The sequence below is a fragment of the Lepidochelys kempii genome, chromosome 1 (assembly GCF_965140285.1).
Source record: "Lepidochelys kempii isolate rLepKem1 chromosome 1, rLepKem1.hap1, whole genome shotgun sequence".
NCBI classification, from domain to species: domain Eukaryota; kingdom Metazoa; phylum Chordata; order Testudines; family Cheloniidae; genus Lepidochelys; species Lepidochelys kempii.
In genome coordinates, this window is record NC_136380.1 from 291,070,734 (window position 1) to 291,097,670 (window position 26,937).

Genomic DNA, 26,937 nt, shown 5'->3' on the forward strand with positions numbered 1-26,937 from the left:
GCAGGCACAGAGGGTGCATTGAATTTTACAGGTATCCCTTAGGTTGGATATCTGCATAATAGTTTAGCAAAGCATAGCATGTCAGGTCTCTGCCAAGAGCCCACTGATTATCATAATCACTGCAAAATATATGTACAGATCATAATTAAGAAGTTATTGATCTATATGGAAAATTATGCTCTTAAGGTTTTGGAGTTAAGGCAGGTCACCAGGAGGTGACTAACAAAGAGGCACATTGATGGTTCATTACTGTGTGTCAGCAACTCTTGTCAGGACTGAAAGACTCACTACACTTTACACTCTGTTGTGATGTTATATATACCCAAAAGATGGCATATAATATATCATTGGAAAACTAATAACTCACTGATTATTAATATTCTTGCATAATGTATATATGTGGTGTGTACACCAAAAGTTATGGGTATGTGCTAAAATTATGTTCTTAAAACATGTTTGGCAAGCAGTGCATAAGCTCAGTCCCCATATACAATGAAATGTGTATTTTTTTGTCTGACCAGCCTGGTCATCAGGCAGAGAGAATTTAGGTACCTTTACATAAAAGGTAAACAAAACCATCAGCCTAGTAAGTGTGGAAGGGGGTCTGAACCTCAAATAATAAGCAATAGAATCAACTGATTGTATACAGTTTTACTGTATTATAAAAGTATATCAAGCAGCATCTTTTCTGAAAGCTTGTGACATATTACATGATCAATATCGTTGTGAAATATATAATATATATATAAACATTATACAAGGAATTATGGATACTTACTGATATTATGCTTTAAAGTCTGACCAAACAAAAGGTGAAACAGGTTTTCTCCCAGACAGGAGGGAAGGTAATATTGTGGAATCAAAACAATGGAAGCCCAATTTACAGACAAATCAGTAGGAAGATGGAAAGTCCACAGGAAGAGAAGAACAGCATGAGGTCATCCTGCCTCTTGAAACAGAGTCAATGAACTCTGAGAAATATAAGGGGAAACAGAGCCATTTTGGCATCTTTCACCTAGGAAGACAAGGGAAACCAGAGCCTTGTACTTCCAGGGAAGATCCTGACTGAGAGAAAGTCAGCTGTGGTTGCAAAGCGGAAAGATTGGTAAGTAATCTACCTTGAATAAAGACGGTAGCTTGTTAAGTTACATCTTTACCATTAGAAAGTGTATTTTTACTTTTGTTTGCTTCTAACCATTTTGTCTTTATCCCTTGTACTTGAATTTACTTAAAACCTCTCACTTTTGATTAAATAAACTTGGTTTTACTTATAATCTCAACCAGCCCAGTCCCTATGTTTGAATTTAAGTGATTGTCAACTCCAGTTAAAGGTATCAAAAGAATTGCTTATGGTAGAGACAAAAAATGTTTACATTAAGTTGCCTGCCCCTGAGGATGGATTAATGTAAAATTGTTTGCTAAAATATATTTTCTACTGAAGTGCCTAATCCAGTTTTAGCAGTCACTTCAGTTAAAAAAATGGAAAACTAAATATATCCCATAGACAAAGACTCAAGTTCCTGGGCTGTCAGGCTGAGCCTGGGTGAGGAATAGTATAGCTCAAAACTGGTAAACAAAAAAGTAAACTATTTTATGGACCCGACCAAGATGATGGAGTATCTGGCATGGGCCTCCTATGTGCTTTTGTCTCTTTAAAGGGGCAGTGACCCTTATTATTACTCCAAGTGTGCTAGGAGAGGGCTGGACACTTCAGGGCAGATGGTTTGGGGGAAATTTGGGACTGAGAGTGTGTTGGGGACACCCTGCAAGTAGCAAACCAGGTGGGGCTGTTGTGTTGTAGGCAGGCTGCTTGGGTCAGAGACCTGAACTAGGGCTGCACAGCACACAGCCACTCAGGGAATTGCATACTTGCCTGCTCGCTATTAGTGTCTGGGCTGTGAGCCACAACGGCAGACCATTTAAGGCTGTAGGGTCACAAGAACATAAGAACGAACATACTGGGTCAGACCAATGGTCCATCTAGCCCACTGATTCTCAAACTTTTGTACTGGTGGACCCTTTCACATAGCAAGCTTCTGAGTGCGACCCCCCCCCTTATTAATTAAAAACACTTTTTAAGATATATTTAACACCATTATAAATGCTGGAGGCAAAGCAGGTTTGGAGTAGAGGCTAACAGCTCATGACCCCGCATGTAATAACCTCACGACCCCCCGAGGGATCCCGACTCCCAGTTTGAGAACCTCTGATCTAGCCCAATATCCTGTCTTCCTACAGTGGCAAATGCCAGGTGCTTCAAAGGAAATGAACAGAATGGGGCAATTATCAAGTGACCCATCCCCTGTCATCCAGTCCCAGCTTCTGGCAGTCAGAGGTTTAGGGACACCCAGAGAATGGTGTTGCATCCCTGACCATCTTGGCTAATAACAATTGATGTGTCTATCTTCCATGAACTTATCTAATTCTTTTCTCAACCCAGTAATGGTTTTGGCCTTAACAACATCCCCTGGCTATGAGTTCCACAGGTTGACTATACCTTGTGTGAAGAAGTACTTCCTTTTGTCTGTTTTTTGCTGGGTAACTTCCCTCCTTTTATTAAAAGTTTCTTTGTAACACTCAGACTCTGTGCTTTCAAAATGGGAAGTGTTGCCTCTTAGAGGTGCCCAGGGGGTGGTGTGTAATTATCCCAGGTCACTGGGTGGGGTCTTGAGCTGGTTTTGTGTTGTATACTGAACCCAGCCCTTGTTGCTGCCAACTCTGACTGGCAGAAGGGTTACATCTGTAATAAAACTGAAGGGGGTAGAAAGATGACTCAGGACATCTAGGTTCAATTTCCAGCCATAACAGATTACCTGTATTGGTTTGGGTAAATCACTTAATATCTCTGTGCCTCAGTTCCCTGTAAAATGAGATGATGATTCTTTCTCCCACCATTTGTCTATTTAGATAGTAAACTGTTTGGGGGTAGAGACTGTCTCTTACTATTTGTATTTACAGAGGCTTGCATAATTCAACCTTGCTTGAGGCTCGTAGGTGCTACTGTAATACAAATAATAATGTTGTTGTTTGATAATGAGAATTCTAAAAATTGCAATTATTCTTCCCATGCAGGAACACTTACTATGTGTCATACAAAGCAGTAGGAGGCCCATGCCAGATACTCCATCATCTTGATCGGGTCCATAAAATAGTTTACTTTTTTGTTTATCAGTTTTGAGCTACACTATTCCTCACCCAGGCTCAACCTGACAACCCAGGAACCTGAGTCTTTGTCTATGGGATTTACCGCAAGGAGAACAAATATTGTTCTATTGTTTCTATTTAACCTTTACACATACACAGGATTTGAGTCATTTGCCTTGGCCTTCAGAGTGCTGTACATTGTAGACAGCCACTTGCCTGGGCATTATGTTTTGATGTTGGATGGTAACTCCCTACATCTCTCTCGTCTCAGAATGTAATTTATTTGTACTAGGTTTGCTCTTGTACACACTTCCAACTGTACTTCGCCCTTGTGTGGCATTTACAGTATATTTAGTTTTCCATTTTTTTAATTGAAGTGACTGCTAAAACTGGATTAGGCACATCAGTAGAAAATATACTTTAGCAAACGATTTTACATTAGTCCATCCCCAGGGGCAGGCAACTTAATGTAAACATTTTCTGTCTCTACCACAAGCAATTATTTTGATACCTTTCGCAAGCTACGACTATGGATGGAACACAGGATGGATAGAACATCCTTCTGACATAGTAAAATTTTCAAAAGTGCTTAAGATTTAGGCTTCCAAGTCACTATGCACACATAATGGGACAAGGTCTTTTGGGTGACTGGCTCAGTAACCTGAGGTATATACAAAGAGTCAGGGCGTTCAAAGGGCCATGGCTCACTTTTTAAGCTAAGTTCATTTACCTCCTTCTCCCACCCATTTGCTGGGCCACTCACTGCAAATAAATATACAACTCCGCATATGCAGTTCCTCCACCCAGCATCCCTCCCTCCCATGAGAGAACAAAAAATCTTGTTACTTATGTCAGTAACCAGGTTCTTCTGCCCTCTCTCTCTCATCTATCATCTTGGCTCCAGTGTGTATCCTGTGTCCCCTTCCCCTTTGCATAAACAGGTAACTGCAGGTCCCATATCCAGCATGGGGACCACAGTCAACTAAAGGAACAGTAAAGTGGGTGACCAAAGTTGTGGGGCACCTCAGTATCACCTGCCTTTAGCATGAAGAAGCCTTGTCTGTGACTGCTGGGGGTCAGCTCCCTAACCCCACCAGCCACAGGCAACACAAGCACTATGTTCTAGGCCTCACAGGCCCTGCTGTCACTCTCAGATTAGTGATAGGCGCACTTCAATCCTCAAGCTTGCCCTGGAGCATCCAACCCCTGTTCCACTGGACACTCACAGTATTCACTGATACACTACTGCCAAAGAAATACTACACCTCGGTTTACCAGTTTAATCTCAGATCACTGCTCCACTTAACTCACAGCACTTAGATTTGTTTATAGTGAAATCAAGTATAAATTTGTTTAACAAAGCAAAGAGATTCAAGTAGTAGTAAGTAGGAATATTGGAAACAAATGGCTACATATAAAATGAAATTATAACACACATTCTAGAGCCCAGATTAACTCTCATGTTTAGTAAAGTATTGCTCACCCAAAATTCTTGCAGCGCTTTACAATCAAGCTGGCTGTGACCCTTTCAGGAGACAGTCTGTCTCCAAGGTGAAGGATTCAGTGTGTTTCTTTGTATTCAAAGATACACCAACCCAGCTTTTTGTTTCTTCCAGTCGATTTCCCTTCTATTTAGATTTTACAATCTCTCAATTTTCACCTGGCTCACTATGCAAATAGGCATGCAGCGTGAGTCATAAAATACACAACTGGCCAAACAGGGAGATATATGTCAGTTACCTCCTTCCTGAAAGGAACATCTCTGGTATGTCACTGTGACGTTTTGGGGTTCAATTCAGACCAGTAAGGGATTGTGTCACCACCAGCCGTGTGACCCTGAGTGAAATGCCTGCGTGGAAACTTTTTAAAAACACTATAATAGAGACTCAAATTAAATGTATATCCCATATTAAAAAAATAGAGGAACAAAAAAAAAAAATCACCATAGCTAAACAGAGTAAAAGAGATGGTTGGAGGCAAAAATGCATTCTTTAAAAATTGGAAGTCAAATACTAGTGATGAAAATAAAAAGGAGCATAAACTCTGGCAAGTCAAGTGTAAAAGTATAATTAGGCAGGCCAAAAAAGAATTTGAAGAGCTACTAGCAAGAGACTCAGAAACAAAGTACATCAGAAGCAGGAAGCCTGCCAAACAGTCAGTGGGCAACTGGATGATTGAGGTGCTAAAGAAGCACTCAAGGAAGACAAGGCCATTGCAGAGAATTTAAATGAATTTTTTGCATTGGTCTTCACTGTAGAGGATGTGAAGGAGATGCCCACACCTGAGCCATTCTTCTTTCTAGGTGACAAATCTGAGGAACTCTGCCAGATTAAGATGTCACTAGAGGAGGTTTTGATCAAATTAATACATTAAACAGTAATAAATTCCCAGGACCAGATGGTATTCACCCAAGAGTTCTGAAGGACCTCAGATATGAAATTGAAGAACTACTAACTGTGGTATATAACCTATCATTTAAATCAGCTTCTATACCAGATGACTGAAGATAGCTAATGTGACACCAATTTTTTAAAAAGGCTCAAGAGGCAATCCTGGCAATTTCAGGCCAGTAAGTCCAGGCAAACTGGCTTAAAGTGTAGTAAAGAACAGAAATTACCAGACACATAAATGAACATGATTTGTTTGGGAAGACTCAACACAGCTTTTGCAAAAGAAAGTCATGCATCACCAATATTTCAGAATTCTTTGAGGAGGTCAACAAACGTGGACAAGGGTGATTCAGTGGATATAATGTACTTGGACTTTCAGAAAGCCTTTGACAAGGTCCCTCACCAAAGACTCTTAAGCAAACTAAGCAGTAATGGGAAAAGAAGGAAGGTCCTCTCATGAATCAATCATTGGTTAAAAGACAGGAAACAGAAGGTAGAAATAAATGGTAAGTTTTCAGAATGGAGAGAGGTACACAGGGTTCCCCCAGAGATCTGTACTGGGACCAGTGCTGTTCAACATATTCATAAATGATCTGGGAAAATGGGTAAACAGTGAGGTGGCAAAGTTTGCAAATGATACAAAATTACTCAAGATAGTTAAGTCCAAAGCAGACTGCAAACAGTTACAATGGGATCTCACAAAACTGGAGAACCGGGCAACAAAACAAGAAAGCTTATACATGAAATAATAAAATAATAAATAATAAATTTGTTAGTCTCTAAAGGTGCCATAAGTACTCTTTTCTTTTTGTGGATACAGACTAACATGGCTGCTACTCTGAAAATTGCAGCTGAAATTCAATGTTGATAAATGCAAAGTAATGCATAATGGCAAATAAAATCCCAACTATACATACAAAATGATGGGATATAAGTGAGATGTTGCCACTCAAGAAAGAGATCTTGAAGTCACTGTGGATAGTTCTCTGAAAACATCCACTCAATGTGCAGTTGCAGTCAAAAAAGCTAACAGAATGTTAGGAACCTTTAGGAAACGAATAGATAATAAGACAGTAAATATCATAATGCCACTGTATAAATCCCTGGTTTGGCCACACCTTGAATACTTCATGCAGTTCTGGTTGCTCCATCTCAAAAAACCACATATTAGAATTGGAAAAGGTAGAGAAGGGCAACAAAAATTATTAGGGGACATGGAACTGCTTTCATATGAGAAGACTGGGACCGTTCAGCTTGGGAGAGAGACGACTAATGGGGAAATATGACAGAGGTCTATAAAATCATAAATGGTGTGGAGAAAATGAATAAGGAAGTGTTATTTATCCCTTCACATAACACAGGAACCAGGGATCACCCTTACCCACTTCCGTACCCCAACCCCTTGCCCCAGCCCAGAGCCCCCTCGTGCACTCCAAACCCCTCAGCCCCACCCCCCAGCTGAGCCCCCTCCTGAACCCCAAATCCCTCATCCCAGCCCCACAGCCCATACCCCCAGCCAGAACCCTCACCCCCCCACACCCCACACCCCTGCCCCACCCCTGAGACACCTCCCGCACCCCAAACCCTCATCCCTGGCCCTATCCCAGAGCCCATACCCCCAGCTGGAGTCCTCACCCACTGCCACACCCCAACCCCCTTCCCCAGCCCAGTGAAAATGAGCAAGGTGGGTGAGAGCGAGTGATGGAGGGAGGGGGGATGGAGTAAGTGCCGGCAGGGCCTCAGAGAAGGGGCAGGGTAGGGGTGTTTGGTTTTCTGCACTCAGCAAGTTGGCAACCCTGCTGGTTTTGTCCTAGTACGGGCCACCAGACAAACAAGCCAAAAAGACTCTGTGGCATAAAACTAGATGAGTGGCTCCCTAGGGTACAGCAAGTGAGAGCACATGATGTAATGGTCCCTTCCGGCCTTACACCCCAGTACAACCCAGCTCCCTTTCTATGCAATGCTTCCTCCTGGGGGAATTCTAAACCAAAAAATAAAAAATCATGTGCACAATATTTTAAAATTCTGCAAATGTTATTTGTCAAAACAACACTATATAATCATACCAGTTTCAATTATTTTGGTAATTTATTTCAAAATACTGTCAGCAAAGGTATTTGTAACAATACAGGTTTCAGAGTAACAGCCGTGTTAGTCTGTATTCGCAAAAAGAAAAGGAGGACTTGTGGCACCTTAGAGACTAACCAATTTATTAGAGCATAAGCTTTCGTGAGCTACAGCTCACTTCCTCAGATGCATATCGTGGAAACTGCAGCAGGCTTTATATATACATATATATATACACACATATATATATATGTATATATAAAGCCTGATGCAGTTTCCACAAAGAGCATCTGAGGAAGTGAGCTGTAGCTCACGAAAGCTTATGCTCTAATAAATTGGTTAGTCTCTAAGGTGCCACAAGTCCTCCTTTTCTTTTTGTAACAATACAGACACACAAAATTTCCCCCAGGAGGAGAGACAAAGAAACCCCTATGACAGCCCAGCTCCTGTTTCTCTGCCTTCCCCCCCGCTCCCCACCCCAACCCAGCACCAGAAATCCCCCCCCCCCACCCATACACCCTCTACCTCCTAGAGCCCAGGAATCCAGAGGGAGAAACAGCCTGATGCTGGGTCCCGGGCTTGCAAGGAGTTTCCTGCATAATGACAGGTTTCAGAGTAGCAGCCCTGTTAGTCTGTATCCGCAAAAAGAAAAGGAGGACTTGGGACACCTTGTTAGTCTCTAAGGTGCCCCAAGTCCTCCTTTTCTTTTTAAGGAGTTTCCTGAATGCCACCCCCTCCTTCCTTCAGGGGGTGCCGAGAAATGCAACTGCTGGGAACCCTCCAGTTCCCTCCCCTGCTTCCGGGCCGCCCCAGCCTCCTATTTGCCAGCTGGGCTCTGCAGGGTCCAGCGGCCTCTAGCAGAAGCCACCATCACTGCAGCCCATTCCTGTGGGGGAAAGGAAATTCTGCGCACACGTGGTTAATTTCTGCACAATTCCCCCAGGAGGAAACGCTCTGTCCACCCCTGAGGCAGCACAGAGGGAAGGGGCCGGGGTCCCTGAGGCGGCGAGAGCCTGAGCAATCCCCGCAGAGCCCGAGGGACCGGGACCGGGCTCAGGCTGCCCGCCCCTGCCGCAGGGGAGCCGTGAGAACGCGGGGCCGCGAGCTCAGCCCCGCTCTCTGGGGCACCCACCAGCCGCCCTTCGCCACGCTCAGCGCCCGAGACAACCGCGCCCAAACCCCACCGCAGTGCAGGTGCTTTCTACCCGCCGACGTCACCCGGCTTTTCCTGGAGCACGCGCCTTGGCCCTCGCGACTTCCCCTCCCCCCCCATGTCACATGCCCAACGAGGGGCGGAGTCAGCGCGGCGACGCCCCGCCCCATCCCGCTCACGTGCCGGGCGAAGGGGCGGGTGCGGGGTGGCCTGGCTCGTCGCGTGCCCGGCGGGAAGCTGGAAGCGGCCGGCGGCGCGGCGCGGCATGGGCGAGTCGATCCCGCTGGGCGCCCCGGTGCCGCTGGAGCAGGCCGTGCTGGAGACCTTCTTCTCCCACCTGGGCATCTTCTCGTACGACAAGGCCAAGGACAATGTGGAGAAGGAGCGGGAGGCCAACAAGAGCGCGGGAGCCAGCTGGCTCTCCCTGCTGGCCGGGCTGGCGCACCTGGCCGCCGCCGAGAAGGCCTATCACAGCATGACCTTCCTGGGCCAGAAGCTAGGTACCCGCCGGGCTCGGGCCGCGCGGCCCTCGGCGGCCGCCGGGCGCCCACGCTCTGGCGGCCGCCTCCTGCCGCTTGGGGGGGCCCCGCCTGGCAGCGAGCGCCCCTGGGGGCCGGGCTTTGGGGGGGGGCCTGCCCAGGGCGGGGACCGGGCCCCAGGGGCGGCCAGCCGTACTGGTGGGGGACAGTGCAGAGGGGCGGTGCCGCTGCTGAATGGGAGCCGGGGCCGGCCTTCAACGTCCGGCCGCCGGACCTGGTGCCCGAGGAGGCAAAGGTCCGCTGCTGCCGCTTGTGGCCACTGACAGCAGCATCCCCGGCGCCGCGTACGGCTCGCAGAGAGGTGGGGCTGGGAGCCCTGGCTGGCCTCGGAATGCGGTCCTGGGGCTGCTGGGGACAAGCCCTGCAGGGTGCTAACGCCTTCCCTGCTCAAATCTAGGTACCCCACGTTTCAGGAGCCTGAGTGAAATGAGTGTGGTGGTCTCAGGCTGCTTTCTAGCTGACTGTCCTAATTACAGCCATCCCTTACATCAGTGGATCTCAAACTTTCGTACTGGTGACCCCTTTCACATAGCAAGCCTCTGATAAATTAAAAATACTTTTTTATGTATCTAACACCATTACAAATTCTGGAGGCAGGGTTTGGGGTGGAGGCTGATAGCTCATGACCCCCCCCCATGTAATAACCTCATGACCCCCTGTGGGGTCCTGACCCCCAGTTTGAGAACCCCTGATTTACATCCTCCTGTGTAGTCTCAGCAGCAAGGCCAAGGATTGACTGGTTGTTCAGACTGAACAGTTCTGTAACCTGCTAGATGTTGCCCCTTAATGTCTGAGTTGAGCATGCTAGCAGTGCACTGGGGAAAGTTTGCACTACGTCTGACCACATTCAGTGTGTTCTATACAAATACTAGGATTTTGGCCTCCAGAGTTATAGTTTACAAGCATTTATATTCATACACACAATATTTGATTATCTAATCCAGCAGTTCTCAAATTCAGGGTCAGGATCCCAGAGAGGGTTGTGACCCCATTTTAATGGGGTCGCCAAGGCTGGCTTGGACTTCCTGGGGCACAGAGCCAGGGCTAAAGCCAGTGCCCCACCACCCAAGGCCAAAGCCTTAGGGTTTCAGCCCTGCATGTTGGGACTCAGGTTACAGGCCCCCCCCCCAACCTGGGGCTGAAGCCTTTGGGCTTCAGCTTTGCCTCCCCGCCCAGGTCAGTGGGGTTTGTGTGGGCTTAGGCTTCGGTCCTCCCTATTGGGGTTGTGTAGTAATTTTTGTCAGAACGGGGTCGCGGTGCAATGAAGTTTGAGAACCCCTGATTTAATCTTCTCCCTCTCCCCGCTGCTTTATATACATATATTTAAAAACAAAACAAAAAAACCAGTGCTAGATGGTACCTGTTACACCTGTAGGGCCACCCTTGGGTATATGATGGTATGAAGGTAGATGCAAAACATGTGAGTTGATGAATAACTGCTGTGCCTTATACTATCTGGCAACTTAACAATGTATGGCTTTTGAGACTGGGCAAAAAGTGTAAGAATCCCCACAGTTAGGTACTGTGGCCATGGGTCTGGCCAAACTTCTCAGTGCAGTGCCTAAAAGGGGTGGGACAGAGGGTTCATGTCATCTTTGCACTCATGGTCCTAGTGCAGGGGTAGTCAATAGGCAGACTGTGGGTCAAATCTGGACCGCCAGATGCTTTTGAACAGACCCCAAAATCTTTATTTACTTATCATTATTTTTTCTCTTCCTCTGGAGTCTGGACCTTGACTATACCCTGACCAAGAAATTTGGACCTTGACAAAAAATTAATGATTACTCCTGCCCAAGAGGCTAAAGTTAGCAGCCCCGAGGCTGCTCTTTAATTTACACAGGCTGCTAACAGCCCCCCTAAAAGCTGTTACACAGATGGGGATGGCAGGAACATAAGAAGCTCTAGCCGTAACCCCTTCTGCCCTCTGCTTGGTTATGCTGATTTAATGCCAGCTGTGATTTCCTCTTATGTAGGGGCATTCCAGATGGCCTGTTGAAGGCAGCTGATTTCCCTTTTACATCTAGAAGTGGCACACAGGGCATATTGAAGGCCAAGGATCTGTCCTATAACTCTCTAGGGCACCTGAAACATTTCAGTTCAGTTTATATTTAAGTAGAGACTTTAAACGCTCTCTCTTATAATAGGAATGTAAGCTTCAGGAAGAAAAATTTCTGTCCTCCTGTAAAGCTGTTACTTAAAAAGTGAATTTAGTGCTTGTAGAAAGTACAGAATTGACGGACCCAGAGTCGTCATTCTTATTTATTCACAAACAAATATTTCATGAACAACAGTGAAAGTTTCTCCATGCTCTGCCGTTATTATGCCCCTACCATGAGATGGGGAAACCACTTTTAGGCTTAAGAAGATAGTTAAAATTTCATGCCCATTCAGTTCTCTGCTTGAGACTGCTGACAAGAATGCAAATTAGTGCTGTTGTCAGTGGTGGCTTTTCACTTGGATTCCTGCAACTTTTGATTACCTGAGATGGATTTGATGTGAAAAGAACCTTTTGCAATTACAAATGTCCTAAGTAGTTTTGAGGCACAATCTGGTTTTGGAATTCTTTTCCTAAAATACTGTATTTGAGATACGGGGAATGAGATAATAGGAACGTGATTGGGTTAAAGATTTTAATATGAAAACCATGGGTATGGACTGCTGCAGTTCTGAAGTAAATATACAACTTTGTGCAACTTGCTGCAAATTCTGGTTTGGTGATGATGTATGTAGTAGTCTGATTCTGTCCACTGTCCGTATCCAGGGGAAAGTGCTGTATGATGCTGTTCTAAAATAGTGCAAAAATCGTAAGCTCAGTCCTTGGGGTTTCACACAACTATCACGTCTTTCACTAAAATGTGGAGTGTTTAAAAACATAACACCAGCTCTGCAAATATTTTAAACTCAAGTTGATGGATATCCATCTTCAACAGCCACCAAAGTAGCCTGGTCCGTTTCTCTAAAAAAGAACGGGATAATGATAACTCTATTAGCCTTGCTGATATTTTGCTTTACAATAAAACAGATTTTAAAGTTCTAGGCTTTGTGGCTGAACGTGCACATGGGCACTCTCTTTAACACTGTTGGTGCATGAGAGGCATTTTAAAAAAACAATTCTTTTTCGTCCAGAAACTGATCAGTCATATCCTGTGCCACAACTTGGTTACGTAGGTTTGTAATTTCAAATGTAAGCAAGATAACTTGTTACTACTCAGGCTAATATGTCATACCTGCTGACATCAGACACCAGGCTAAATTGACTTTGGATAATCAGGTATCATTTGTTCAAATGGCTTGTTGTGGACTTGGGGGGCCAGCAGAGACGAGAGTTTTCATTTTGTTTCTCTGGTGTTTGAAAAAGTCTCTGTCAAGTTTGCAGTTGCAAAGTATTTGAAAACTTGAGGTCCTGAGTCAAACTGTTTCAATATCAGCATAAAATCTCATCTTTGAAGCAGTGTTTTTAAAATATATATTCTTTGTTACATGGATTTTCCTTAACATGTTAGCGTATCTTTCAGCCTGAAAAATGAAGGGAATTCCATTTTAAGGCTTGCGCTCTGTGAACTTAAAATTCCTGACTTCTGTTCCCAGAATGAATTAGATTGGAACAAAGGTGCTGATCCTGCAATCTATCCCCTAGGAGTGGACCCCTGCATAGAGATGAAGTGAGCTGTAGCTCACGAAAGCTTATGCTCAAATAAATTTGTTAGTCTCTAAGGTGCCACAAGTACTCCTTTCCCATTGAAGACAGTGGGGTTCTGCCTGGGCATTGTTTTAGCCCCAGTAGATTCACCTGCAACATGGGGGCATAAATGCTCTGTGAATGTTGAATCTTTTGCCTTCTGTGTTGAGCCTGCTGAGTTTCTGGTGTTTTTGCCTGGTTCAGTGAACTGACATGATTGCAAGCTGCAGATGTAAGTGGAAATAATGCAAATAGTCAGTGAGTAAGGTTTTCTACAGATTTATGGTTGGAATCCTGCCTGTGAAAGAGGAGAGAGAGGTTTGCAGTGTCACTATACATAATGTTACATGACCTGTGGTGGAGTCTGTCCTCATAACGTTATGCAGCATCTTAAAAGCAGCCGGCAAAGGCTGGTTTTTTTCTTTGTTTTTGGTTGCTGTTTTCTTAAAAAGACTGCACTTTTTTGCTGCTTAGTTTTTTGCATGTAATACATTATTATGTTGGAAGGATGTTTCTTAGATTGTAAAATCAAGTCCTCTGAAGTTAGGAAATGAAAGAGTTTAGGTTGCTTATGCAACCTTATTTTGGCCCCCTTGTACTTTGACAGGCTTTAATTACAAAACCACTTACTATATTTTTCACAGGATTTATTCTGCAGTTGTCTATTCTCTACTTCTGCCTTGATTGCAACCTGGGCCCAGATTTAGCACATTCATGTTCACCTTGTTGCTGTGGTACATTGCTTGAACTGTCAGTCAGCAAGAATTTGGCAACAGAAGGGAAATGACTTTTTAAAAAAGTTTCTCTCTCTGCTAACCCTGAATGGAATTTCATGGGACAATGAAAAGGTGCTTCCCTAGCCTCTGGACTTGCTGCCTGCCAAATTTCAGTCCTGCTGCAAACAATGAAATTAAGTTTGTTTGTTTTTTTTCAGAAAGGGTCACAAGAATCTTTTATAATGGAGTGTGCATAGCATCCAAAATACAGATTATTAGTAAGGCTAAGATTTTGTCACGGATATTTTTCGTAAACCTCAGGGACAGGTCACGGGCAATGCCTGTGACCTGTCCATGACGTTTACTAAAAAATATCCATGATAAAATGAGGAGCCTGGGCAGCCGCGGGTGGGCTGGGAGCTCCAGGGTCCCCCTCTGCTGAACTTTAGGGGTCCCCCTGGGGTGGTGGGGGACCCTGCAGCTCCCAGCAGGGGCTGGCTGAAGTCATGGAATCTAAAGGGACTAAAAATCCCTTCCCCTTTCAACTCTGCATTTAATTCCACTAGTTGTCCAGTCACGATAGAATGGATAAGAGTAGATAAGACCTAAATTTATAATGTAAGAATCAAACAGTAAAGGCTTAACAAAATTTTCAGGCTCCCTTTGTTACCTCATAAAGAAGCAAAAAGAGCACAGGCACAGCAATTTTTTCTTTTAGCAGGTCCCTTTTAAAACATTTTAGTTTACTACGAAACAGGTTAAATATCGTGGGAAGGTAGTTGGTGTGGGCATATGATGACATCCAACAGTACATCAGGGGAGGCTTGTGATTGAATCACAGCTTAGTAGGACAACAGTCTTTTTGCTCTGTTTCACCCCAAGATATCTCTTGGGCCCTAGCATCCTGTCATTCCTACATAGCACATTTTCTTTCTGCTCCATTCATGCAGGTAGCTGCCCTTTGTTGCAGGATGGAGTTATGAAGCAATGACACCTCTGCAGCAGATCCATGCATATGTTTAATAATACAGGTGGCCTTCAGTGTAGATTATTTATCACAGCTAGTGAAATGGTGCCTTCATGTGGTCCGTTCCTGGCATCTAATGAAGTATCTTTACATTTTTTCTGTGTTGGTTCTTTTAAATCCCAAGTGGTGTCAAGTAGCTGTTGAGAAAATATGAGCCCACGTTCCCCTTGTTCTCAATAATTTAAGATGTTGTACTTGTTTGCGTTTTGTCTTGTTATGGAATAACCTGCCATGCAGTCCTCTGAAGTATGTGGGTATTGTTTTCCTCTGGGATTTTGATTTGCAGTTGGGTTGTTTGGGGAGTTGAAAAACCTTTGGTAAACACACAATTGTATGGTTCACATTTAAGTTCTGTCTTACAAATTTTAAATGTTTCGTGTTTTAAAGAGCATTGTCACATTAAAAGGTCTAGTGTTATTAGTATCATACATTATTAAAATTGCATCATGACTCGTGTGTCTAGTCTTCAGAGGAAGGAGTGTTTCCAGGTCACAACTGATAAATTCTCATCTAGCCTTCCTAACATATTTATATTGTGACTTTCCTGAAAATTGGAGATGGGTGGGAGGGAGGCAGGCAGATGGATGTCTTATACCAGTCTTATACCAGGGAAGTCTTATACCAGTCCCTTGTTGAAAAATGAATTGCAACAAGCATGAATTATGCCAGTCACTGAACAAAATTACGTGTAGTGCCTATGCAAATGCTTATTCCCAGTGTACTTATCTGAGAGGTATTCTGTGAGTGGAAAAATACCGCAGTGAAGTGCCTTAATGTAGACATTTAGGAGCACCTAGCTGAAAGGAAGCATGGATGTTCACCATTTTCCAGTATTGTTATCTATCTTTGCCATCGCTGGGTTTTGGTAATACATTCGTATTTATCTGAACAGGTGGTCAGTCATTCTTCAGCCGAAAGGACTCCATCCGAACCATCTACACATCTCTGCACAATGAGCTGAAGAAGGTGGTGGCGACAGGTCGCAATGCACTAGGAGGAACAGCTCCTCACTTGGAAGAGCTGCTTTCTCACCTGTCTGAACAGCTCTGTTTTTTTGTTCAGGCTCGGATGGAAATTGCTGACTTCTATGAAAAAATGTTCACCCTCAGCACCCAAAAGTTCATTAACTCTGAGGAACTGGTAAACATTTTGGAATCCATCCTAAAGAAATACAGCTCAAGGTGAGTTCCTGTTTGTTAGGATTAAATACTCAGATGTGTCATGATGTTCTCTGCAGTACTGTAAATAAGGATGAGGCCTAAGCAAGTCTTCTCCAGCAGGTATAATAATTTTGCTGTCCTATGCTTTTGTTAAGCAGCACAGTCCTCCACCTGAGTTCATGCATTAAACAAATGTGACATGAGTAACACAGCATTTCTCCAGTACTCAAAACATGACCCTTCTTGCAAGAAAATACTAAGATAGTTTAGCTTATCATGGTCACAGAATTGTCTTCTCAATCATTTCCTGCACTTGACAAATAGGAAGAGTTGTGTTAATTATAGGCAGAGAAGGGAGTTTTGCAGCAGCAGGGTTTCATGTGGAAAATTTATGTTAAATTCAAAGTGGACTTAAGTGTATGAGGATGAACATGAAATTAGTGTAGAAATAAAATACAAATAGTTGCATCTGAGCAGTTTTGTTTTCACACTGGATAATGTGCCCATCACCTAGTCTCCAGAAGCATATGTAGAGATTAAAATAATGTGTAGTTTATCTACAGGTAAATTAAAATCTCACTCCAGGATATATTTCTTTATGAATACCATTGTTGCCTCTCTGGAAAGACTTTACACCATACCCTGAAGTAAATCAACTTGAGATTTATTGAACCAACAGGACAGCAAGTGCCGGAGTTTCAGTATGCCATCTAGTTGCAAACTGTAGATGATCAAATTTATGAACGATAGCAGGAGCTCCCAACCTGATCGCAGCTGACACAAAGGTCCATACAAAGAGAGGCTGTTTCTTAGTTATCTAAAATATAGATGCCGTTCCACTAATAGTGATTTTGAAATGTACTGTGGGATAAAATTGAAAAGAGGATGACTTAATATATAGAATAAAACAATGACAATTGTTTTAAAATGGTCAGCTGTTGTAGACAGTCTTTGAAAGCTAACTAAAAATGTTCAGTTTACTTTCTCTTTTAGTTAACAATCATATTCTCAGCAGAAATACATTTGAGGGGTTCCTATGTATGGAAGCTAAACTAGATTTTAAACCTACACATGCTTTAGGAAGAATCAACATAATTTTCAGTGCTGCTTTAAAACATTCCAAATCTAGGCACTCCAGTTTAATAATTTACCATTTCAAAGTAATTTCTGCAGACTCGGCTCTTGTTGGCTACCAGTGCAAGTGGTTACGTAAAAAGGACACTAATAACATAGTGTAAGAAACATAGGCAGAATCACTTTGGAACTGCTAGAAGCTTAGAACATTAAAGGCACTTAAACAATGCACTTTAAAAATTGCATGTTTCAGAAACTTTTCCCTCTTAATGCAAAAATCATTATCTAAGATGGGAGAAAAAGATCTGTTTCCATTTGGTTTATGCTGTATGCTTGACAGCACTTGTGTAGCCTGTTTCACAAGTCAGTGGAAGAGCAAAACATGCTAAGAAATGTAAAATGACCAAAATTGGCAAAGAGATTATGGGTAATACCTGGAAACTTCAAACTTTTTAAAATAGATTTCGTGTCCCTGTCACTAGTCTTATAACTTTTTAATGTATTTTTTCATCCTTTCTGTTCTTTAGATTTGAGATGGCTGCCAGAGATGATAGCTCAGATCCTGCTCTGGATTAGATGGCTCCCTCTATGACAGATGAATCCAAAAGTGACATAGAGCCAGCATAGTGACTTCTATGCCAAAAGGGGATGTAGCTAGGGCTTCCTTCAACTCTGGTGTTCCTCAGTTGCCAGAACAGTCTCTGCGGGCTACTGCCAGCAAGTGTAGACTAGAGCAGTTTGCACCTGATCAGTCCCTATCATATATTAGAGCAATGTGAAATCTCAGAATCAGGGGGAGTGTAATAAAGCCACCTTTGTGCCATCTCTTCTCCTTGTCCCCTTCCTGGGAGTATGTGAATGTTCTTCATCTGCATCTCAAAATCTGGGCCGTTATTAGTAACTTGATTCGTAGATTTTTAAGGCCAGATAGGACCACTGTGATCATCTCCTCTGACCTCTCTGTCCTTCCTTCATTTTATTTACTTGGAAAATTTAAATATGGATATGGATATAAAAAATGGAGCAAGGTATCAGGCTGTCTGGAGTGGCTCATGACTATGAGTGCCAACCTCCGGGCAAACTGTCAAGAAGCAGGGCAAAGACCCCAAACTGGTTGTATGTTCTGCAATTAGATTTCACCAACCCAGTAACAAGTGTGAACTCCTGAAGCACTATAACATTCTTACCATGGATCAGAGTAACAGCCATGTTAGTCTGTATTCGCAAAAAGAAAAGGAGTACTTGTGGCACCTTAGAGACTAACCAATTTATCTGAGCATAAGCTTTCGTGAGCTACAGCTCACTTCATCGGATGCATTGTAGCTCACGAAAGCTTATGCTCAAATAAATTGGTTAGTCTCTAAGGTGCCACAAGTACTCCTATTCTTACCATGGAGTCTCAGACAATCCCCTGGGGCATTCCAGTCTCTCTTGCTACCCAGGCAAGCTGGGTTTAGTGGTAGTTGGTTGCTATACACCAAAGATCAGAAAAGACTCAGATTGTTTCCATTCCCAAGAGACCAGTCACTTACCCCAGGTCAGTTTGTACCTTAGATCTCACTCCAAATACCATGCTTGAAGCCAATTCTATGATAAACTGTTTAAGGATTTATTAACTAAGAAAAGAAATAAGGGAGTTATTACAAGGTTAAAGTGGGCGAGCATATATACACAAATGAATTAGTCTATGGTTCCAAAAGGTGACAGAGTTATCGGTCAGCTCGGAATGTCTTTTAGAGCTAAGCCAGGATTCCTCCTTCTGTTTTTTAGCTCCAGCCCTGTAAGAGTCCAAACAGCAAAACAGAGATGAAAAATTATCAGCTGCTTTGATTTTCTTCTTCCAGAATTCAAGCTAAGGGGATGAGCCCTTTTGCAGATAGCCTCTTTGTGGCTGCTAGGGGGCAATTAACAAAATCTTTGTATTGTGATGTCCCTCAATGGCCCATTTAGTTTTGATAGGCCTTCTTGCTAGGCAAGAGTAGATCCCTCCTGGCTGGGTTCACAGTTTCAGAGCAAAAAGTTAAATATTACCTTGTATGTGACATCTAGGTGTTGTAAGCAGTTCACGGTTCTTAATACACAGGCTGACTTCCCTGCTCAGTCTGGGACCAGTCTCCCTAGTTCAGTCTTCCAAACATTCTTGTTGACTTCAGAGTAGGTGGGGGAGGAGAGAGGTGATGTCATCGCCCCTCATTTTAAAACAGTAACTCCTTGCTTAACATTGTAGTTAGGATCCTGAAAAATGCTACTTTAAGTGAAACAAAGTTAAGCGAATCCAATTTCCCTATAAGAATTAATGTAAATTGGGGGGGTTAGGTTCCAGGGAAAGAATTTTTGCCAGACAAAAGACATTATATACATATACAGTGTAAGTTTTTTAAATTTTAAACAATTTAATACTGTACGCACAAATGATGATTGTGAAGCTTGGTTGATGCAGGGGCGTAGCGGGGTCAGGGCACGGGGCTTGCCCTTCTCTGTGCACCCGGTGCTCTTGTCATGGAGCGGGGTCGGGGCGTAAGGGCTTGTCCCTCTCTGCCTGCTTGGCATCCTAGCATCGGGGGCTTGCCTGCTCCCCATCTGGAATGCTGGGCGAGTGGAATGGGGCAAGCCAAACAACCTTATAGTGGAACATTGTGCGACTTTAAATGAGTATGTTCTGTAATAGATCAGCAACCTAATAACAAAACAATGTTAACCAGGATGACTTTAAGTGAGGAGTTACTGTACTCTCTTCCTGGTGCTGGAAAGATCGTTGCTGTGTCACAGGGGTTAGACAGCTCCCATCATGTCTGTGCTCTCTCAGGAGTCTCTGGGAGGGATTCACTGGGAGAGTAGATTCTTCTTAATGGGCCATGAATACATGGCTGGCTAGTACTGATGTAAATCTGTTTTGGGGGTGTTAGTTGCTCCTTTGTTGCCATAGAAAAGCTAGCTTGTGGGCATCTCCCAAACACACACATTGCAATAACTAACATATAGCTAACTTCACATACAATGGTAATACGTACAATTGAACAGGATAGTAATGTTCAACAGACTTTTCATGATACCTTACAAGCCATACTTAGTGTAAAACCTATATAACAGTGATAAATATGTGGGTACAAGGTATTATTTTGAGGGACAGTGTCAGTGTTCTACTAGAATATTGTAAAAATCCTGTCCATTTTATGCAATGCTATGCTTCAAGACATTTCTGTGCTATGAGACTTACTTAAAGCAGATGTTCTTGGTATATACCTGTTCATTTATTCTGCAGTCAGCATACTTTCAAGCTTTTAGTCGAGGTTGATGTGTATTTTTGGATTAAAACCATTTAACATATCCTGCTGTGTAGTGAGACATGAAAATATCGCTATGAGGCATGAAGCAAAGTGGGAGTTGGGAGCTGCATATCATAATGTTAATCCACAAGACTTGGCAGAACTGCATTTACATGAATATTTTAGCTGCTTTTAATGATGAATACCCTTCATCGGTCAGTATCGCTATAATAAGTGTGTTCAAACGCTTGATGGTTTAAGTATAGCACATTTTGGGACTATTTAGAAGAAATAGGGTTTCAGAAGAATGAATTCGCTTAATAGACAGCATCGAAAATAACATTGTCCTAACAGACAGCAGATCAGTGAAAATAAATACATAATGCTGTGTACATGGTAGAATATTCTTATTAATCAGCACGCTCATTTTCTCAGAGAACTGTTCTAATAGACCTGTGGCTCCCCCCCATCTGAAATAGCCAGTAAACCCTGGATCTTTGTTGCAGTAGAAAGCCAAAATGTGTGTTAATATAAAGCGTTAATGTTGGGTAAATTGTCTAATTTATCTTTGGGGCAATGTTCATCATGTGATCTGCCAGATTTCTTTCAAAATAACTCTTCTCTTCCTGCTCCCCCATCATCCCCCCCCCCCCAAAAAAAAAAAAAAAAAAGCTAGAAAGGTTGTATTAATGCCGCACAACCAACTGCTGATGGCTACTTTTAACACTGTTCTATAATCTGTCAGACTCCGTTCTCAGGTTTTTGTCTCACTGTCAATGTTTGTATGCACCAGAGAAATGAGTTATACTGGTTCCTGTTTCCCTTAGATACCTGCCAAAAAAATGGGGTGGGGGGAAATGTGCTTTTTTGCTGTTTTAAGATGACTTACATGAGGCCTGGTCATCTGAAATCTACCTTTTAATTTCTTTTCCCTTAAAAATATAAGGAATATTACATCTTGTCTGTCCTGTTTTTGCTTAGTGGCCCATAAAAACTAATTGGGAGCATTCTCAGCCCTTACTTGAAGGAGTCAGCATGTTATACCTTGTTCAGGAAAAACAGGATAGACAAGTTCTGAATTAATCGTGTCAGAAGAAAATTAAGAACCCAAACCAAACAGACTTATGTATCAAACAGGAGCAAACAAGGGGGACACACCCATGTCCCCCTTTTGTTAGTTATTATAACAGGGAGAGAGAAATGAGTTCTCTCTCACTTTCATTAGATAGAACTAAATTTATTTTTTATTTTAGAAAGCATATAAACACTTATGCTTCAGGATATAAACTAACCACTTATTTTGAGAGGTTAGGAAAAAACTTTCCATGTGGGTGGTTTTTTTCAATAATTTCCAATTAGGGATTTCTTGCAATTTCCTCTGAAGTATCTGGTACTGGCTACCATCAGAGAGAGAATATCACACCAGTGAGGCCACTGCTCTGATCCAGTAAAACAATTTCTGTGTGACAGCACAACACACAGTACAGTATATGGTATGGTACAGTATATTAGATCTTATATGCAATTTCCATCTTGATTCAAAACCAAGATCACATTACTGTATCAGTGAAGATACAGTGGTGTACTCTGCTAGTATCGCTACCTTAGCAAAAAGAAAAGGAGTACTTGTGGCACCTTAGAGACTAACCAATTTATTTGAGCATAAGCTTTCGTGAGCTACAGCTCACTTCATCGGATGCATACTGTGGAAAGCCACAGTATGCATCCGATGAAGTGAGCTGTAGCTCACGAAAACTTATGCTCAAATTGGTTAGTCTCTAAGATGCCACAAGTACTCCTTTTCTTTTTGCTGCCTTAGGACTCTCCTAATCCATCATGACCACTGATGGTGCTGCAAAATTCCATCAGAACAACTGATGCATACCATCTTGGATAGATAGACTCCTGATGAGAAACTTCCTGTGGTAATTTGAGATTTGCTTTTGAATAGGACAATTGCCTGTAAACATTGTACCTATTCAAAATGAGGATTTAAGTGCTCAGTTTGGAGGAGATATCTGCTTAGGAGCAAATCCAGTGATGGCTGGAATTCTTTTGCAGTGCCTGTAGGACCAGTCACAGATTTTGCACATATGGCTATAATGTTTTTGAAGGGATATTCTATAATACATGAGTTTCCCCTTCTAGCTAAAGTAAGTTCCAAACATACATGTTTGTTACTTGACTGGAAACTGAGTTTCTGTACATGTCACACACGCAAGAGCGTGGAGCTGCTCTGCTTCCTCTAAATAAGAGGCATATTAAAAGTTCAAGTTAAATTAAGAAAAGGGAGATGAAGAAATTCTCTAATTTCCTGTGTCCCATCTCACCCAGGCCTGCTCTGCATGGTAGGATCCCTATTGTGCATAAAACACATAATGGCACTGTCAAGGTTCCTCCCCCACTCTGAACTCTAGGGTACAGATGTGGGGACCTGCATGAAAACCTCCTAAGCTTACTTTTACCAGCTTAGGTTAAAACTTCCCCAAGGTACAAATTAATTTTATCTTTTGTCCTTGGAATAACCACTGCCACCACCAAACTCTAACTGGGTTTACTGGGAAACGTAGTTTGGACACGTCTTTCCCCCCCAAATCCTCCCAACCCTTGCTCCCCCACTTCCTGGGAAAGGTTTGGTAAAAATCCTCACCAATTTGCATAGGTGACCATAGACCCAAACCCTTGGATCTGAGAACAATGAAAAAGCATTCAGTTTTCTTACAAGACGACTTTTAATAGAAATAGAAGTAAATAGGAGTAAAGGAATCACCCCCTGTAAAATCAGGATGGTAGGTACCTTACAGGGTAATTAGATTCAAAACAGAAAAGGAGTACTTGTGGCACCTTAGAGACTAACCAATTTATTTGAGCATGAGCTTTCGTGAGCTACAGCTCACTTCATCGGATGCATACCGTGGAAACTGCAGAAGACATTATATACACACAGAGACCATGAAACAATACCTCCTCCCACCCCACTGTCCTGCTGGTAATAACTTATCCAAAGTGATCATCAAGTTGGGCCATTTCCAGCACAAATCCAGGTTTTCTCACTCTCCGCCCCCACAAACTCACTCTCCTGCTGGTAATAGCCCATCCAAAGTGACCACTCTCTTCACAATGTGTATGATAATCAAGGTGGGTCATTTCCTGCACAAATCCAGGTTCTCTCACCCCTCTCCAAAAACCACACACACAAACTCACTCTCCTGCTGGTAATAGCTTATCCAAAGTGACCACTCTCCCTACAATGTGCATGATAATCAAGGTGGGCCATTTCCAGCACAAATAGAATCCCTCTAGGCAAAACCTTAAGTTACAAAAAAGACACACAGACAGAAATAGTCATTCTATTCAGCACAATTCTTTTCTCAGCCATTTAAAGAAATCATAATCTAACGCATACCTAGCTAGATTACTTACTAAAAGTTCTAAGACTCCATTCTTGTTCTATCCCCGGCAAAGCAGCATACCAACAGAGACACAGACCCTTTGTTTCTCTCCCTCCTCCCAGCTTTTGAAAGTATCTTGTCTCCTCATTGGTCATTTTGGTCAGGTGCCAGCGAGTTTATCTTTAGCTTCGTAACCCTTTACAGGTGAGAGGATTTTTCTTCTGGCCAGGAGGGATTTTAAAGGGGTTTACCCTTCCCTTTATATTTACGACAGGCACTCAGACATAAGAGCTGGGTTTTTTTGTGTGGTTCTCCTGCCCCCCCTTCAACTTCTGTTGTACAAGTGAAGGGATGATCTTGTCCTCAATTTTCTGGTGTCTGATGGATTCAGCTATGATAACAGCTCCAGTGTGATGTTGGCCAGATCTCCATCAGATCTTGCCCCTCAGCTGTTGTGATTTAAAGTTTGAGAGCAGGTTTGGCAAGCAGATACAATTACGGTTTTATTTACCAATTCTCCCTATTCAGCCCCTGCTGCTCCCATTTCATTATGAGGAAGCCTAGTTGGACAATGATCGTTCAATTTTGGGTGTGTTAGTTGTTTTGATAAAGATGTCTGGTAACTGGTCCATAACCATCAAAAAGTGTCTTACTGCCAGTAGTTACGTAATATTAAAATAACTAGCAGGATTTTTTTTTAAAAGTTCAGTATTCTAGTGATTGGAAAGGGAGGTGGCATTGGTTTTGGAACTTATTGCGTTGGAACTTATCAAATTCTTTCTTTTATCAGGTATGAAGAGATGCTACATTTTTAATTTAAAATATTTATGCAAAAACAATGTTAAAAGTAATGCTTTTTAAATTAATCAACATAGAATTCTTCTGCCAACACTTTCACTTTCAATGATGCTTTGCCGGCAAGTTGGTGTACTAGTGAATATAACACTTTTGTTGTCATGTGCAACATCCATCACACTTTTAAAAATGTTTTGTTTTCTAGATTTCACCATCCAATCCTCAGTCCTCTTGAAAGCAGCTTCCAGCTGGAAGTGGATGTGCTTGCACATCTTTTAAAGGCTCAGGCTCAGATCTCAGAGTGGAAGTTCCTCCCATCCCTAGTGAACTTGCACAGCGCTCACACAAAGCTGCAGACATGGGGACAAATTTTTGAGAAACAGCGGGAGACCAAGAAACATCTGTTTGGAGGGCAGTCTCAGAAGGCTGTACAACCACCACACCTTTTCCTCTGGTTGCTGAAACTCAAAAACATTCTCCTTGCCAAGTTTAGCTTTTACTTTCATGAGGCCCTCAGTCGACAAACAACTGCATCCGAAATGAAAACATTAACTGCTAAAACTAACCCTGATTATTTTGGGAAAATTTCCAGCTTCATCAGGAAATATGACGCTGTTAATGTTTCTCTTATCTTTGACAACCGTGGGTCAGAGAGCTTCCAGGGACATGGCTACCATCATCCCCACTCTTACAGGGAAGCCCCAAAGGGGGTGGATCAATACCCAGCTGTGGTCTCTCTGCCCAGTGACAGGCCTGTAATGCACTGGCCCAATGTAATCATGATTATGACTGACAGAACCTCTGACCTCAACAGTTTGGACAAGGTTGTTCACTTCTATGATGACAAAGTCCAAAGCACATACTTTCTGACACGCCCTGAACCTCATTTTACCATTGTAGTTATTTTTGAGGCTAAGAAATCAGAGAGGGACTCACATTTCATCTCTTTTCTAAATGAAATCTCACATTCCCTCAAGAACTCCAAAGCTTTTGCAGGCCTAAAGCCGGGATCCAAAGGATAAAATAAATACTGAGTTACAGATTGCAAGGCCATACATTAGACTGGAAAAAATAAATATAGCTTTCAAGGAGTACATTCATTCACAATTCTCAGAGTTTGTTTAAAAAGGAACCATTATTTTAATATTTGTGAATGCTTTTTTAGCTAAAGAAAACTAAAGCTAAATTTTATTTGAATAAAAATATAGAAAGAATTTTCTAGGCTGTACACATGGGGATGACTTAGCTGTGGTGCACCAAAATGGCCCAGGTAGCTTTTTTTGCATGGTGCTGTATTGATAGTATGAATTAATATTTTTCAGTCCATGACATTTTGTCCTTAACTAAGTGGAATGTATGCACTTTATATTATGCTGATCACTGACTATAACTTATGCAGAATTTATTGAAAACATGGTTAGAATGATTAAGTTGTCTTTTCAGAACACACTGCTGTTATACTAACCATCAGGAACTATAATGGAATCTTGTTTCTTAACAATGATACTCATTGGGAATTATTGGAAACTTGCAGATCTTCAAGCAAACAACTGCAATAAAGTTAATACGTCATAAAATGTGCTCTTATTTTGGTAACTAGTATGTCACTGTACAAAAACTTGAAAAATAAGTCTTAGTAATGAGACATTTCTTTGACACTCACTTTTAAATCCCCACTAAAGTAGGGAGAGATTGCACTCTATGCTTGTGCTGCAGCTTTGACTTTTTTGCTTCTATATCGTGTAGAATTATGGATAATCTGCACACTTTATAGTTCACAATATTGGCAATGTCCCCATGATTATAACGTATAAAGTTAATTGGTAATGTCAAAACTACAGGATACTGTGTTTTAAATTTCTGCTTATGGAATTAAATTGAAGATAGTAGCTTCAATTTGTGCCGATACTTTGTGCTAGCAGGTAGTTTGAAATAATCTTGTGGAAAAATAACAAAGCCCTTATATTTCCTTCGTCTATTTGCCTTTCTGATGACAATTTAATAGTGAAATCCAAACCAAAAACTAAAAAAGTCATGAATTTACCCTCTTACAATTAGAATAAAGCTGTACTATTGGTTTTCATAGCTATTTTTTCTTTAGTACAGCTTCAGTTTTGCTTTCTGTTCAGATATCATTACTAACATTTTTGAATAACTTTCCAGTTAAGATAAAAGCCATATTCATAGATACTAAGGTCAGAAGGGACCATTATGATCATCTAGTCCGACCTCCTGCACAATGCAGGCCACAGAATCTCACCCACCCACTCCTGCAAAAAACCTCTCACCTATGTCTGAGCTATTGAAGTTGTCAAATCGTGGTTTAAAGACTTCAAGGAGCAGAGAATCCTCCAGCAAGTGACCCATGCCCCATGCTACAGAGGAAGGTGAAATCTGTTTTAGTACTAGGATCTAAGGACTTCTGCAACACTTGCAGTGCAGTTATGGAGTTTTGAAATGTCTCCCTCCCACTTTACTTTTTTTTTAAGTTTAAAAAAACACAGTTCCCCTCTCAACTTTTTAAAGTCATTGTGC

The 26,937-nt window shown here is 42.3% G+C and overlaps 1 protein-coding gene across 1 annotated transcript; it reads left to right on the forward strand.

The window, feature by feature from the left end:
- The first annotated feature begins 8,926 nt into the window (after positions 1-8,926).
- KICS2 (KICSTOR subunit 2) lies at positions 8,927-25,983 on the forward strand. Its single transcript, XM_073327896.1, has 3 exons — positions 8,927-9,254; positions 15,608-15,896; positions 24,608-25,983. Exons 1-3 carry the CDS (start codon positions 9,020-9,022, stop codon positions 25,422-25,424), a joined length of 1,341 nt encoding a protein of 446 aa, XP_073183997.1. The 5' UTR covers positions 8,927-9,019; the 3' UTR covers positions 25,425-25,983.
- Positions 25,984-26,937: the final 954 nt, after the last annotated feature.